This window comes from Carcharodon carcharias, chromosome 6 (assembly GCF_017639515.1).
Source record: "Carcharodon carcharias isolate sCarCar2 chromosome 6, sCarCar2.pri, whole genome shotgun sequence".
Taxonomy (NCBI): domain Eukaryota; kingdom Metazoa; phylum Chordata; class Chondrichthyes; order Lamniformes; family Lamnidae; genus Carcharodon; species Carcharodon carcharias.
This window is the reverse complement of record NC_054472.1, coordinates 111,083,030-111,100,262: the sequence shown is the minus strand read 5'-3', so window position 1 is coordinate 111,100,262 and position 17,233 is coordinate 111,083,030. Positions and strand designations below refer to the sequence as shown.

The window sequence follows — 17,233 nt, the reverse complement described above, 5'->3', positions numbered from 1 at the left end:
AGTTTTGATTGCCTGGGTTGGGGGCTGGGGAGATGATCAGAGAGGAATTTCCCTGATTTTTTTTTCCATCAAATTGGCCTAGGTTGTTTTTCTGTTTTTCACATCTCCTGAGATACCACAAGCTTTTTGAGTGGGGAAGAGAGTGTATGTATTGTGATACACAAAGTATCACAATTATACGGGACAGGTTGGATGGGGCCTGAATGTCTTTCCCTATCCATCATTGTTTGTCTGCACAGTTACTAACCTGGCGCAGCAAATTGCAGCAACTTTGTCATCTCCTGCATCGATAACTGGTGAAGGCCATGAGCTCCATTGCCAGACCTCTAATCAAGTGAGAAGTTTAAAAGTAGTAATTTCTCCTTCTGATGATCTGTCTTCAGACAGCATCGTGTGCCAATTTGTCCTGCAAGAAAATAGAATGAATGTGGGTAAGGCTGGTATTTGAGAAATATGTGCCAAATGGCATGGGAGGATTGAAGTCAGAGATACAAGGTTAAAAATGGAAGTACTGGTTTTTGGCTTGAGCATATAAATAGTTGTTTTGAGAGGAACTGATAGCCATATTACAAGGGACCAAGCCACTACTGCCCTTAACTGGAGTGCATTGTGAAGGATTAGTTGTGCAAATTGTTATGATCCCAGCTGATGCTAGTACTAGACAAGTCAGATCTCAGGGTGAAATCTGGCTTGATAGATCACAACTTTTATTTTTTGTTTAGAAACATGGAGAGTAGCTACTGAACAGAGTCACAGGAGTCAGCTGATGAACTTTTAACAAAAGAATAAAACATTTATTAAACAAGAAATGATGAACTTTATTACAATACATTTTCACCCGCAACTATGCCTTTACAGGTATATACAGATTCGTAAGGATAACACAAGTTACAAAAGCTATCTTATACTCTTATGTTCACAATAAGTACACAGTCCATGTAAACCAATAGGCGACCTGTGGTCAGGTGCAACACTCTCTGAAACCAAATGACAGATGCCACCCCAAACAGATGCTATGGATCTCTCATCAACTCCCCTCAGACGTTTGTCACACAGTGAGCCAACCGGTCTCACTGAATTCCGTCTTTCACACGAGGGTTTCCAATCTCCACTCTCAAAGAACCTGCTTTGGAATCTTCACCCAAACGACACTTTCTCTCGGACGTCTTCCACAAGGGCTCGTCTCCAGGGTTTCACCCTCTCCTTCCGATGTTCCTCTCCATGTGCATTCAAGCTTCACATTTCAAGCAATCTCTCTCAGGTACTCAGCCGTGCCAACAGAATACCACTGCTTCACATGCCCATTGCAAAGAATTACAGACCTTCAGCTGTCTCTTTGGATCTTCTGGCTTCTTGCAAGCCTATTTTACTTTAGGCCTGTGTCCTGCAGCTTTCTCCCTTTAAGCTTGGAGCTTTCCTCTGCACCTCACTCTTAACTCCACTTAACAGGACCTTTTCCAGATTCCTGTTCTTCCTTTGACTAGAAGGTCTTCTTGGGAATTTCTTTTTTGTCCCACTCCTTGGTTTTCTGGACCTTCTCCTGTTATTATGGGAAATCTGCTTTCTGCAGTTCCATCTTCTGTCCAGCTCCTCCTTGCTCCTGTTTCCAACTGAACTGAAACTACTTTTCTGTTTTTCTCTATCTCTGTCTGTCCCCTCTCTGGACCCCTGTTGCTAAGCAACAGCAGAGTTTTTCTCTACTTTGTGTTTGCTTTAACTTCCTTCAAGAGTATAAAACCTCAGTAGAACACAGGCATCTTTTAAAATGAAACCAAAACTCAAATTCCCCTTTTCTTAGCCCACAAATATAAATTAAACTTAAACTTAAAGCTAAAACTCATTCCTAACAAATATAAATATAACTTACTTAAACTATCTCTTGTTCTTGACAAGAGATTGTTTTGAGGATAGAGTGTTGGGCAACATGGTATGTTGCCTGTATTGGTTAGATTTTTCAACTTTTTGCAGCATTATGTTCTGCAGTGCTTGAGATGACGGTTGGCACTGAGTCCCTCAGGTGGCAAAATTGGTATTTCTTGGTGCACTATCATTGCCAAATCCTCCACCATCATCTTGAGGGCAGTGTGGGGGGTCACCATTGACCAGAGCTTAATTGGACCAGCCATATAAATATGGTCATTATAAAAGCAATAGCAACAATTCTGCAACAGTTGTCTCACCTTTTGACTTCTCAAAGCCATCTACATGGCTTAACCCAGGAGTGCGATACAATACCCACCAATACCCTGGATGCGTGCACCTGCAGCAGCACTCAGAAACTGAATGCTATCATGAAGCAGTTTACTTGATTGACACCCATGACATTGGAGTTAATGTTTATCTTGTCCAGCGCTGTGGCTGCAGTATATGCCGTCTACAGATTTCACTACAGAAGCTCACCAAGGTTAACTCAATCAGCACATCCCAGCCCCATGACCTCTACCACTGTGATGGACAAAAGCAGAAACATCATAGGAACATTGGATAAATAATACAGAAGGGGAGAGAAGGGGATGGGTGTCTGCGCACCTCCCCCACCCACCCCCCCACCAGCCCCTGGAGGCAAAGTCAGTGTGGAGCCGACATGCTCCACACCCATGCATCCCACAGCCATAGCGGGGTTTGGGGTGGCTAATCATGGGCTAGGTAGGTCTTCTGCCCTTCACTGGGGAGGAAGCCCTGCCCTCTGGAGTGGCCAGCAGTTCCATCAGTCCCAGCAGCACCAAGACCATGTCAGTGGCAGTTGCTGGGACTGCTGGAGAAGAAGAAAAAAGGCCCATGGATTCCCAGAGCAGGTAAGTCCGGGGTCTTGGAAAAGGAGGGTTTCAGTAGTTCAGGGAGGGGTTAGGGTGTTGGGGAGGGAGGTGGAAGTGGTTTTAAGGCTGCAAGTGGGTAAAGAAGAGTGGGGGGTCAATCTTAGGGGGGCTGCTCTGCGTTCAGCAAAGGGCAACCCCTAAAGAGTGAACCCTTATTTCCTCCCTGCCCTTTGAAGATTTTTTTTTTAAAGTCAGGCTGCCTGCTCCTGCCCAATTTGTTTGATAACAAGCCTAATTCACCCCTGTTTGCTTACTTAAATATGGTGGGCGGGCTGCCGCTTTTGCTGCCCTCCCATCCACCTGTATTATGGGGTTGAGCTCAGGGGTGGGCGGGAAAGGCACCCGCCCTATTTTAAGTGCTCCTTCCACCCAAAATACACCTGACAGGGCACATAAAATATAGCCTATCATCACCTCAAAGTCACTCACTGCCCTGTCGTCGGCATACATCATTGTTCCTCCATTGATGTTGGGTAAAAATCCTGGAATTTCCTCTCTGACACCATTGCCGACACATGATCAGCATAAGGATTGCTGTCGTTGAAACAGAAATAACTTTTTTAAGAGGTAGCTTTGTATTTTAAGATTGAGAATACAAAATGTCCATTGTGGAATTTTTATCATACTAGCTTCTACTGTATTACCCAGTTCTGGATTGCTGAGTGGAGAAGACTGGGCTAATGTGCAGATGTTATCACTGTGCATACTATATGCATTGTTCTCATTCTCCAGTTTTAAAGAATCTCAAACTGAAACAATAAAGAAAGGTCAATTTATTGAACATATATACTCATGGTGAAGGGATGGTCCTGCTTCTCATTAAACTAAAGTAGTTTTGCAATGTTACCCAAAAGATGTCTGCTGTGCAAGTGATGTATATATAGTAACATAATTTCTTTTATTGTTTTCAGACTCAGGGGGCAGGATCCCCTCGCTCTTCACCAAGTCACACAATTAGTCGGTCTGTTCCTATTCCAATGCCTATCAGATCAACCTCTGCCTGCTCAACTCCGACCCATACACCTCAGGACTCACTGACAGGGGTTGGAGGAGATGTACAAGAAGCGTTTTCCCAGAGTGAGTCATTCTCAGAATTAATGTTGAAAAAGTAGATATTGGGGAGAAGTTGGTCCTTATTGTGCCTGTTTTTTGAAGGCACAATCCATGGAATGACCATTTTCCTGGCACAATTTTCTGCACTTCAATACAACCCACTCCTCCCCCACCACTGGTGATCAGAAATGCACCAGATGCCAAATTGACACCTAGCAAATTTCAAGTGGTTCCGCAGTCAACCTGAAGGTGTTAGGTACCCTCAATATGCTAGTCAAAGGTCTAAAGCCTGCTCAGGATTCTGCCAAATGTGACGACAAACTGGCAGATGAATCTTTTCTTCCCAGTCTATAGCAGCCAAAACAGTGGTCCTTAAAAGGGCTAGGGAAGGCTACTGGAGAAGGGATAAGTTTTTCTTTTATAACTTGCCTTAATGTGGAGTCAAGAGGAGCTTCTCCTGGCCCCACAGCAACCCTGCCAGCTTGAGGGCAGTTTTAATAAGACTCAAGAAGCCTGACACCATCTATCACCTTAAACATTCACACCCTCTGCCACTGATGCACAATGGGTGCAGTATGTACCATCTACAAATACACCGTAGCAATGTGCCAAGATTCCTTTGACAGCACCTTCCAAACCCGTGACCCCCTACCACCTAAGAGGACAAGGGCAGAAGATGCATGAGAACATCACCACCTGCAAGTTCCCTTCCAAGCCACACACTATCCTCACTTGGAACTATATTGCTAATCCTTCACTATCACTGGGTCAAAAACCTGACAGCCTCCCCAACAGCTCTGTGGGTGTACCTACTGCAACTGTCAAGAAGGTGGCTCACCACCACATTCTTAAGGGCAATTAGTGATGGGCCGCAAGTCTTGGCCTTGCCAGCAACACTCACAACCCATGAACGAATTTTAAAAATGTTTCCTCCTCCACCAACACCCATACTTCCTCCTAGGTCTTGGCTGTTCACTGGTTCAGGCACATTCACATGAAGGTCTGGGGGGGGCGGGGACGCTATTGGTGGGGGATGGTGATGGAGGATGAGCATTGAGAGCTACAGATCCCGAGATGGTTAAGGACATAAAGGTTGAAATAAGGCAGAAAATGTTTCTGACAATTGTAAGGTTAATAATACAGTAGAAAACCAAGCCAAATATAGAAAGTTCAGAAAAATCTCAAAAAGGGTAAAAGAGGGGCAAAGAGAGAATATGTGAATAGATTTGCAGCTAAAAAAAAACTAACACAAAAGTTATTTTATAAACATGTAAATAAAAAAAGGGGAATCAAAGGAAGGTTAGTGCTGATGTGACCTAAAAGGAGATCTTCTTGTGGAGGCAGAGGACAAAACTGAGATACTAAATGAGTACTTAGCACCTATCTTCATTAGAGAAGAGGATCCTGCTAATGTGGCAATAAAGGAGGAGGCAATAGTAATATTAGATAGTATAAAAACAGATAAAGAGATACATAAAAGGTTAGCATTCCTCAAAGTAGAAAAGTCACCCAGCCAGGATGAGATACATCTAGATTACTGAAGGAAATAAGGGTGGAAATTGCAGTGGCTGTAGACATAATCATCCTCAGATATGGAGCTGGTGCCAGAGGGTTAAAGAATTACAAAAAGGGTGAGGAATAAACACAGCAATTATAAGCCAGTAACCTAATGTCAGTGGTAGGGAAGCTTTTAGAGACAAAGTTAATTGACGTTTGGAAATGTATAGTCCAATAAATGAAAGCACAGATTTGTCAAGGAAAGTTGTGTTTATCTGACTTGAATGAATTGTTCATTGTAGTAACAGAGAGAGTTGATGAAGGTAGTGCAGTTGATGTTTTGTAAATGGACCTTCAAAAGGCATTTTATAAACTATCAGATAAATAAACCTGTTAGCAAAATTAAAGCTAATGGGATTGAAGGAACAACGGCAATTTAGGGTTCAGAATTGGCTAAGGGACAGAAAGTAGAGGATAGTGGTTATTTTTCAGACTGGAAGAACGTTTACAGTGGTGTTCCCCAGGGATCGCTCTTTGGACTGTTGTTCTTTTTAATACATTTTAATATCCTGAACTATAGTGTAGATTATATGTAACTCAGAAATGTAACAAAGAATCAAGAGAATGGTAGCTTCAGGATGACATTGACTGGCAAATTGGGCAGACAGAAGTTTAATGCAAAGAAGTGTGAATTGATGTATTTTGGCATGAAGAATGAGGAGAGACAATATGAAATAAATAATACAATTTTAAAAGGAGTGTAGGAAAAAGGCCCACCCTGAACACAGCACTTCCCAGTTTTGCAGGGGCAGGAATGGAAGTAGTTTCGTGCATGTGCAGTTTATGGCAGAGGCTAGCCATTTAAATCATCATCTGTCTCCACTGAAGTTGGATTTTGGTATCCCAAGAGTGTGAACCCAAAGTATGCAGAATAGAGCTGTTAAGAGCAGTCCTGAACTTTGTGGATTTATTTGGTTAGCCAGGCTACCCCTTTGGATCAGGTCCTGGAACCTTTTGTGGAACTCAGGTGCCCTTTGGTTGGAGATCAGGTGCTCTTTGGGCAAGGTAAGGCGCCCTTTGGAAATGTTAAAATTAGGCATGAATGTGCATAAAAAGTGCATAAAAAACTGTCAAGCTTATCGGAACTATCAATAGACCTGTCAAAATCAACTGTCAAAAGTGTCAAGTGGACTTGTAAAGAGGACCTGTCACAAGTGTCAAGAGGAACTGTCAAAAGCACCTGTCAAAAGGAGCTGTCTAGGCATTTAAAAGTCTTGCCCTTTAACACTCCATTTTTTTCAGATTTAAAAAGAATCATTATTTGCTATTTCACCCTATCTGTTGGCATAAGCCTGAGGGCTTCCATTACTGGATTACTGCCACATGACTGATTTCACAATCATCCGCTATCACAGTAGGGTGCCTGCCATTTCACAGTTTGATTGACAGCTACAACAGGTTATAGACTCTTTTAAGTGGGACTATGAATTCCAGTGCTTCTTGTTATAAGGGCTTGTGCACTTGAATGAAATGTTTGCTGTTATAAGGCTTTACTTAGTTGAAAGAATGTAAGTGTAGTAAATGGGTTTTTATGAATGAGAGTGTTTTTTCAATATAGTGAAATCTGCAATAGACACTTGGAACACTATTTTATAGAACTTTATTTTATCTCATCTCTGCATGGGTTCTGATGTCTGCCAATGTTGGGTACTGGATGAGTTGAAATGGTAGGTGAAAGGACAAAGGACGGTGGCTGGGGGGCATCCTCCTCACTACTTCCAGCATCATCCGCCCGACTTCTAATCTTGCCCACTTCCCCACCAGACTAAAAATCAGAAATGTGGGCAGCCATTTTTAAAGGTCAAGTTCATGGAGCCAGGAATTCTCCTGATGCTGTGCACCGGACTCGCGGACAAAAACCCAGGTCCAAACCTTTGAAGGTCACAGGACAAGTTGTTTAAAAAAAATGTATACGGGATCCTTAGCCGCATTTTTAATAAAGGAATCGAATACAAAAGCAAGGAAGTTTTGCTAAACCTTCATAAAACACTGGTTAGGCCTCAGCTTGAGTAATGTGTTCAACTCTGGGTACCACACTTTAGGATGGGGGTCAAAACCTTCGTGAGGGTGCATAAAAGATTTACAGAATGGTACCAGAGATGAGAAACTTCAGTTGTGTGAAGAAACTGGAGAAGCTGGGATTGTTCTCCTTAGGAAAGAGAAGTTCAGAGGAGATTTGATAGAGGTTTTAAAATCATTCATGATTTTGTAAGGATAAATAGAGAGGCTGCAAAATTCAGATGCACAGTAGCTGTATTTTTGGTGCTAGGGTTGTTATTTTGAGTCCAAGATGGCACCGCACTGTGCGCTCACAACCTTGGTGCAAGACACACTATACATCATTTTTGAGAGGCCATTAGAGCAGAATGACTAATTACTTTCAGGATAGTTGCTGACTGACTCTACTGGCTGCTGCTGCAATTGCAGAAGTGTTTGATGTTTTGTACTACAATCTAAAGATGGTGAAGTCTACAGGGAGTGTTGGGGCATGTGGTGAAGACCTTGGTTCTCAGCTTAAGTGGCAGGGGGGTGGGAACCTGAGTGGGGAGACATAAGAGAGGGAAACAAAGATAGAAATGAAAGACAGATAAATAAAAAGCAAAAGTGGAAGGCAGAGGAAACAGGGGCAAGCAGCAAATAGGGCTATAGTACAAAATAAATTTGTAAAACGACAAGTCTAAAGGCATAGTATCTGATTACACGGAGCATTCGCAATAAGGTAGACGAATTAACAGCGCAAATAGATGTAAAAGGGTACAATGTGATTGCAATTACAGAGACATGGCTGCAGGGTGACTAAAGCTGGGAATGAATAATCAAGGTATTTAATATTTAGGAAGGACAGTAAAGAGGAAAAGGAGGTGACATGGCATTGTTAGTCAAGAATGAAATCAGTACAATAGTGAGAGAGGATATTGGTTCAGAAAACCTGGACACTGAATCAGTCTGGGTGGAGCTAAGAAGCAACAAGGAGTGGAAAACATTAGTGGGAGTTGTCTATAGGCCTCCAAACAGTAGTGGTAAGGTAGGGGATGGTATTAGACAGAAAATTAGAGATGCATGTAACAAGGGTGCTGCAGTAATCATGAGTGACTTTAATCTACATATAGACTGGGCAAACCAAGCTAGCAATAATACTGTGGCGGACGAATTCCTGGAATTTGTAGGAGATGGATTTTTAGACCAGTACGTCGAGGAACCAACTAGAGAACAGGCTATCCTAGATTTTGTTTTGTGCAATGAGAAGGGGTTAATTAATCCCCTTTAGAAAACAGTAAACGTAACATGATAGAATTCTTTATTAGGTTGGAAAGTGAAGTAGTCCAATCAGAAAGTAGGGTCCTAAATCTAAACAAAGGAAATCACGAAGGTATGAGGCGTGAGTTGGCTAAGATAGATTGGGGAACTTCACTAAAATGCATGACGGTGGAAAGAAAATGGCTGATATTTAAGGAACAAATGTATGCATTGCAATAGTTATGTATTCCTTTCTGGTGCAAAAATACAACAGGAAAAGTGGTAAATGGCTAATAAAATAAATTAAGGATTGTATTAGATCCAAAGAGGAGTCATATAAAGTTGCTAGAAAAAGTAGCAAGCCTGAGGATTGGGAGCAGTTTAGAATTCAGCAAAGGAGGACCAAGAGATTGATTTAGAGGGGAAAAATAGAGTATGAGAGTATACTTGCAAGGTCCATAAAAGAGGACTGTAAAAGCTTCTATTAGTATGTAAGAAGAAAAAGATTGGTGAAGACAAATATAGGTCTCTTATAGCCAAAATGGGAACATTTATAAGAGAGAACAAGGAAATGGCAGAGTAATTAAACAACTACTTTAGTTCAGTCTCTACGGAGGAAGACACAAGTAACTTCCCAGAAATACTAGGGAATACAGGGTCTCGTGAGAAGGAGGAATTGAAGGAAATTAGTATTACTAAAAAACAGTGCTGGAGAAATTAATGGGGCTGTAAGTCGATAAATCCCCAGGGCCTGATAATCTTCAACCCAGGGTACTAGCGGAGGTGGCCTTGGAATTAGCGGATGTGTTGGTTGTCATCTTTCAAAATTCTGCAGATTCTGGAACAGTCCTGCAGATTGGAGGGTGGCAAATATAACGGCACTATTTAAAAAAGGAGGGAGAAAAAAAACAGGGAATTACAGACTGGCTAGCCTAATATCAGTGGTAGGGAAAATGCTAGAGTCTGTTATAAAGGATGTGATAACAGGCACTTGGAAAATATAAACAGGATTAGACAAAATCAACGTGGGCAGGAATCCCCCCCCCCCCCACGGAGGGTTGTGTGTGAACCCAATTGGGTCTGCCCTGCCATTTTACGTGACATGCGCCCGGAAGTGCTGAGTGCTCCCTGTGCAGTGGGGGGGCTTCCCTGAGTTGGGGCCTGCGCTGAAATCTCCCTGAGGCACAGAGGTGCCTCAGGGAGATTAGTTGAAGGTTTAAAAGTTTAAATAACGAAAAGAAAATATTTTAAGGCATGTCCCCTCATGTGACAATGTCACATGAGCTGGGACATGTCAATGAATTTTTAAAGACATTTTTATTTAATTAATAAACCCTTCATGAAACCTCATCCCACCTTAAGGTTGGACGGGCAGCATTCTTAACAACTTTAATTACTTTCTTAATGGCCTTAATAGGTCTTTGACAGTTCAGTTGGGCACACAGCCAAGTCGGCTATGCGCTTGCCGAACTGACAATCTAAATGACGTGCAGTGACATTGGGCCACAAGCGGGCCCTGCCCCCGTTCGCCGACCCAAAAATTCTTCCCCGTGGATTTATGAAAGGGAAATCACGTCCAACAAATCTGGAGTTTTTTGAGGATGCTACTAGCAGAATATATAAGTAGAACCAGTGGATGTGGTGTATTTTGATTTTCAGAAAGCTTTTGATAAAGTCCCTCATAAGAGGTTAATGTGCAAAATTAAAGCTCATGGAATTGGGGGTAACATATTGGCATGGATTGAGAATTGGTTAGCAGACAGGAACAAAGAGTAGAAGTAATTGGGTCTACTTCGGAATGGCAGGTGGTGGCTAATGGTGTACCGCAGGGATCAGTGCTTGGCCCTCAGCTACTCATGATATATATCAATGATTTGGATGAGGGAACCAAATGTAATATTTCCAAGTTTGCTGACAACACAAAACTAGGTGGAATGTGAGTGGTGAGGAAGATGTTAAGAGACTTCACGGCGATTTAGGCAACTTAAATGAGTGGGCAAATACATGGCAGGTGCAGTATAATATGGATAAGTGTGAAGTTTCCCACTTTGATAGGAAAAATAGAATGGCAGAGTATCACTTAAATGGAAATGTTGATGTACAAAGGGACCTGGGTGTCCTTGTACACCAATCACTGAAAGCAAGCATGCAGGTGTAATAAGCAGTTAAGAAGGCAAATTGTGAGAGGACTTGAGTACAGGAACAAGGATGTCTTACTGCAGCTATACAGGGCCTTGGTGAGACCACTCCTCAACTTTGTGTGCAGTTTTGGTCTCCTTACCTAGGAAATGATGTACTTACCATAGAGGGAGTACAGCGAAGGTTCACCAGACTGATTCCCAGGATGGCAGGATTGTCAAATAAGGAGTGATTAGGCCAACTAGGCCTGTGTTCACTGGAGTTTAGAAGAATGAGAGAGGATCTCATTGAAACATATAAAATTCTGACAGGGCCGGACAGACTGGATGCAGGGATAATATTTCCTTTGTCTGGAGGCGGTGGGGGGGGGGGGGGGGGGGGGGGGGGGGGTTCTAGAACAAAGGGTCACAATCCGAGGATATGGGGTAGGCCATTTAGGACTGAGATGAGGAGAAACTTATTTACTTAGAGGATGGTGAACGTGTGGAATTCTCTACCAGAGAAGGCTGTGGAGGTCAAGTCACTGAATATACTTAAGAAGGAAATAAATAGATTTCTAGACTCTAAAGGCATCAAGGGGTATGGCGAGAGGGTGGGAGTATGGCGTTGAGATGAAGAATCAGCCATGATCATGTTGAATGGTTGAGCAGGCTCGAAGGGCCAAATGACCTACTCCTGCTTCTATTTTCTAAGTTTCTATGCTCAGATCACTTCCTCCCAGTTATGGGTGGCAGTAGTTTCTCTGCCCCTTGACCTGCACTGTGATAGGGAGAGTGAGCAGAGGTGACAGTGAGGAGGACAAGCTGCTCAAAAATTTAGGAAGAGAAAGGGGAGGGGGAGTTCTCAGCCGGAAGCCATACCCACCAGACTCTTCAGAGAGCATTTTTCCTATCTATACCTCAGCCAGGAACAGTGTGTAAGAGACATCTTCATTCCACTAAGAAGATGCTCATTGAAAACAGCAACTTCCTGCAAGCAGACCAGCAGACACAGAGGCCAGTGACTGTAAAAGTGACCATGATCATGAAAACCTTTGCGCCAGGCAACTTCCATGCATTACCAACATTTTGCAATTCACCATCCACTGCTGCACTGATAAGCTGTATGCAAAGAGAAGGGAATAACATTGCCATTTCTTTTTCCACATAGAAACAGGCAGAGCATGCATGTGGCTTCGCCAGGGTAGTGGGCTACAACATGTTCCTGCAGGGTGTCATTGATTGGACAAATGTTGCTGTGTGGGTGCCACATCCAAATTCAGCGATGTACTGCAACCACAAAGGGTTTCACTTCCAAAGTGTGCTGCTGGTGTGCAACCATACTCAGTCCATCATGCAGATCAATGCCCGATACCTTGGTGGTAGTCATGATGGCTTTATTCTGTGCCAGTCCTCTACACCATCACTATAGAGACCAGATGGTGGCTATTGCGTGACAAGGGCCATCCGCTAACCTCCTTGGTCATGATTCCAGCATTCAGCATGCACACAAAGACAGCATTTAACAACAGCTATGCTGCTACATAAAATGTCATCAAGCAGACTATTGGGGTGCTAAAGCAATGCGTCCACTGCGTGGACCACACTGAAGGAGCCCTGCAAACTCTCATTTGTAGTGGACTGCTGCATCCTGCACAACCTCGTCATTTTGAGGGCAAAGCCTGCTTCATCAGGTATACAGTGAGCTGTTGAGGAGGAGGAGGAGGAAGGACGGAGGCAACCAACATATCCCCTTTCTGTTGGGTTGTCCTTGATGAGCCACCTCAATCCAGCCCGAGACGGCACTCAGACATTGGTTAGCTTGTCTGTGGAATTCTTCTCCCCAGAAAGCAATGAAGGCTGGATCATTAAATATGTTCTAGGCTGAGTTAGAAGTAATTTTGATGGACATGGGGCTCAAGAATTATGGGGGGGGCAAACATGATGGTGTTGTTGAGACCACAACCATATCAACTATGATCTTATCGAATGGCAGAGCAGGGCCAAAGGGTTGAATAACCTACGCCTCTTCAATCCTATGTTCCTATGTTCTGCTTTGTGCTGTAATGGAAGGTAAGACATTGGCCGCTTCATCGTGATTGAGTTTGCACATGTTCTCACAGAGTTGGCCACCACTTCCATATTGAAAAGAATGGGCTCTAAACTCTGTGCAAAGCATCAGGTTGGTGCTGGTCATCTCATGCTCCTTGACAATGAATGCAGACTTTCTTGCAGTCTTCCAATGCACCAAACATTTCTGTATGCTTGCATGTCCACCTTTTGCTAAATGCCACCCTATTGAATTCCTCATCTGAGCCTTCTGCAGCAGAACTCACGTGTGACCTGGCTCTCTGGTGAGCTGGCATATGCAGTATCATTTCACTCTGTCCTGGCTGCAGCCCACTCATGCCAGGTGACTCACCACATGAAGATCCTGCCTCAAAGCTGCCTTCCAATGTACGCGCAGTATCTGAATCTAAGCTGGCGGCTATGAGTCTGAGATTGAAAGAAAGACTTGCATTTATATAGCGCTTTTCATGACCTTGATATCCCAAAGCGCTTTACAACAATGAAGCACTTTTAAAGTGTAGTCACTGTTATAATATAGGAACTGCAACAGCCAATGTGCACACAGCAAGCTCCCACAAACAGCAATGTAATGATGACCAGATAGACTACTTTTGTGGTGTTGATTAAGGGCTAAATATTGTCCAGGGCACCAGAGATAACTCCCCTGATCACCTTCAAGATAGTGCCATAGGATCTTTTATCGCCAGTTGAGAGGCAGATGGTGTGGACGTTTCTTCAGTCTCTTCTTCCTCTACCACTTCTTGCTCCTGCACCACTGCCTATGCAGTTTGCAGTTCTTGGGTATCTAAAAGGGGAAAGGCACATAAGGTTGTGGTGAGTGGAGGGGGAGCGAGAATCACATCCTTACACAATCTCCAGCTTGTTAGTCAGAGGAGGTTGAGAGGTGAAGTTGGATGGGAGAAGGAGGATTAGGTATTAGCATACTGTCATCTTCACATTTTAGCCTTGGCCATTCCACTGATGGCAAACACTGTCTCCTCCAGGGGTTGAGGATTTTGAAACCTGCCTGTTCTTGCCAGTTAGGGACTGCTGCCTCTGGTTCTACACCACCTTGTCCTGCAAGAGAGAGGGAAGTGTGTCAGTAAGTGTGATACAAGGTGTTTGGATGATGGGGCTATCATGGCTAAATAGTTGGCAATGTGTGTAAACTGTGAAATGTTGGTGTGAGACTTGCAATAGTGCTTACTGCGTGAGGTTGTGGTGAAGCTATGAATGTGAGGTATAAGTTGTGATTATTAGATGTTGTTAGTCGGTGAATTGAGTAGTGTCTGAAGGCGGTGGTTCAGATGCAAGGATATGGCATACAAAGATGACTTCACTGACCTTGGCCACTTGCATAAGATCGTTAAATTTCTTGCAGCACTGCATCCTGGTCCTTGGGGCTACACTGCTGGCACTGACATTGTGAATAACTCCCATTGCCTTCTCAGAATTTGTCTGGATGGCCTCCTGGCCCCCTGTCTACTTCCTGCACCAACGCCTCCAGTATTGCATCTGAGAGCCTTGGAGCATTCTTTCTGCCCCTGTTGTGCAATTAGTCATTGTTCTTCCTGCTTAGAATGTCTTCCCTAGCCACTTCCATCACCTGCTGTAGCTATAATGTGCCTTGCCTTAAATAGATGCATGTTGACTTTAAGTAGTACTAGCTTTAAGTGGTACTAGCCTCGCACGAACTCGGACCTCCTGCTGAGGCATGAAGCCACTCCACAGCGCATTTAGGGCTGGGCTGCATGCAGCTATTATGTAAATCAGCAATCAGCACCAAGTTTGGGTTAATTGTGCATCGTAACCACTGCACCCATTTTTGAGTGCTGAATTTTCCACTCTTGCTCTTTATATGGCAGAAGGGTTGGTGACCGGAGGGCACAGACTTAAGGTGATTGGCAAAAGAGCCAGATGTGATACAAGGAAACATTTTTTTTTACACAGTGAATTGTTGTGATCTGGAATGCAATGCTTGAAAGGGCGGTGCAGTGGATTCCGTAATACCATGCAAAAGAAAATTGGATAAATACGTGAAGAGAAAACATTTACAGGTCTATGGGAAAAGTATAGGGGAGTGGAATTAATCATGTAGTTCTTTGAAAGACCCAACACAAACACAATGCACCAAAATGGCCTCCTCCTTCTGTGCTGTATTATTCTGCTTCTATGAATTCATGTGATAGCATGAATTTTTATTTTAAAAAGACTTACATAACTTGGCATGAAAGATATATGAAAAATTAAATTGTAGTATTGCTTTATCTGTGTGGCGATATGCATTTTTTAAAAAGCTAACATACTCTGCTCTCTTTATAGGCTCCAGGAGAAATTTGAGAAATGACCTGCTGGTGGCAGCAGACTCTATTACAAACACAATGTCATCTTTGGTAAAAGAGTTGAATTCGGGTAAGTGATCATAATCAATAAGGTCCTATAAGTGGTATGGTCTTCATATTATCCTCATACATTAATTTTACGATTAGCCTTGAAGAGAAGCCATTAGCCTTTTATGATCTATTTTCCAACCTTCAAGTGAGTTTATAATGGTGTTGGTACCTAGACCCCTAAATTTCTCTGTTCATCTATTCTCACCAATATCAACCAGTTTAGATTATACTCCCATCTGCCATTCATACTTCCAAAGCGTATTACCAAATGCTTTGTTATTTTAACTGCATCCATTGTCATTCTGCCAACTCAGTTCATTTCTTGACATCATTTTTCTACTAAGATAAAAGCAAAATACTGCGGATGCTGGTTGTGGTTGACAGGGCCATCAACCATGTCCAACCCATCTCCCGCGCCTCTGCCCTCACCCCTTCCCCTCCCTCCCAGAAACATGATAGGGTCCCACTTGTCCTCACCTTTCATCCCACCAGCCTCTGCATTCAAAGGATCATCTTCCGCTATTTCTGCCAACTCCAGCATGATGCCACCACCAAACACAGCTTCCCCTCATACCCCCTATCAGCATTCCGGAGGGCCCATTCCCTCTAACACCCTGGTCCACTCCTCCATCACCCCCAACACCTCATCCCCTACCCACAGTACTTTCCCATGCAATCGCAGAAGGTGCAACACCTGCCCCTTTACCTCCTCTTTCCTCACCATCCAAGGGCCCAAACACTCCTTTCAGGTGAAGCAGCGCTTCACTTGCACCTCCTTCAATTTGGTCTCCTGCATTAGCTGCTCCCAATGCAGTCTCCTCTACATTGGAGATACCAAATGCAGACTGGGTGATAGCTTTGTGGAACACCTTCGGTCTGTCTGCAAGCATGACCCAGACCTTCCTGTCACTTGCCATTTCAACACACCATCCTGATCTCATGCCCATATGTCTGTCCTTGGCCTGCTGCAACGTTCCAATGAAGCCCAACGCAAACTGGAGGAACAGCACCTCATCTTTCGATTAGGCACAGTACAACCTTCCGGACTTAACACTGAGTTCAACAACTTCAAACCATGAAGTAAGTCTATCCTCTATCTTCACCCCTTTTTTAATCCCCTTTTTTTAAAAAAAATTTATTTTTTACTTATTGTCATTTTTATTCATTCATTCATTATTTTATCTGTTTTTTAATCGCCCTTTTTATCCCCCTTTTATAATCCTTTTACCCCAAACACCACCCCGCCCCACCACCCCAAACCCCCACTAAAAGGGCATCTGTCACTCGTTCTATGCTGTTCTTTCAGAGTGCAGACCCTTGTTCTGATATTAACAAATTCCACTTTCTTACCTTTATGCCACTATCAGCACCCTTTTATGTTTTCACCACTATCATTAACACTCCCTTTGTCTTGTGTTCATAACATCTTTGTCAGTCTCTCCTTAGCCCCCACCTATCACTGACTTTCTATCCTGCTTTACCTGCTCCACCAACCCCCCTCTTAAACAGTATAAGTTCCATTACATTTCTTCTTTTCTTTAGCTCTGAAGAAGAGTTGTGCAGACTTGAAATTTAACCCTGTTTCTCTCTCCACAGATGCTGTCAGACTTGCTGAGTTTTTCCAGCATTTTCTGTTTTTATATCACTTTTCTATTAACTGTTCTCTGCAGTTAACTATGCCTCCTTGCTCGGTATCATCTAGAAACTTGGAAATATTCCCCTCTCACTTCCAATACGGGTCACGTTTTTTTATATATGCTGATATTCCAAGTGGGTAGTAAAAAAATGTTTCCTCATGTTACATCTGGCTCTTTTACCAATCACCTTAAATCTGTGCCTTCTGGGTCACCAACCCTTCTACCAATGAAAGAGCGAGGGAGTAAAATTGGTCATTGATCCCTGGGGATACACCGCTTGTTATTACCCACTTGAAATGGCTTCTACTGTTGGTCCATAAATTTGCTAACAAATATTTTTTTCCCATCTTATT

At 43.2% G+C, this 17,233-nt stretch overlaps 1 protein-coding gene across 23 annotated transcripts in view; it reads left to right on the top strand.

Annotated features, from left to right (window-relative positions):
- dtna (dystrobrevin, alpha) overlaps window positions 1–17,233 on the top strand; it is a 444,909-nt gene that overhangs the window by 390,668 nt on the left and 37,008 nt on the right. For all 23 annotated transcript variants that reach the window (XM_041189637.1, XM_041189635.1, XM_041189640.1 and 20 more), the window contains 2 exons: window positions 3,728–3,893; window positions 15,173–15,262. In XM_041189637.1, coding sequence (XP_041045571.1) covers window positions 3,728–3,893; window positions 15,173–15,262 — 256 coding nt within the window. The remainder of the gene's footprint in view (window positions 1–3,727; window positions 3,894–15,172; window positions 15,263–17,233) is intronic.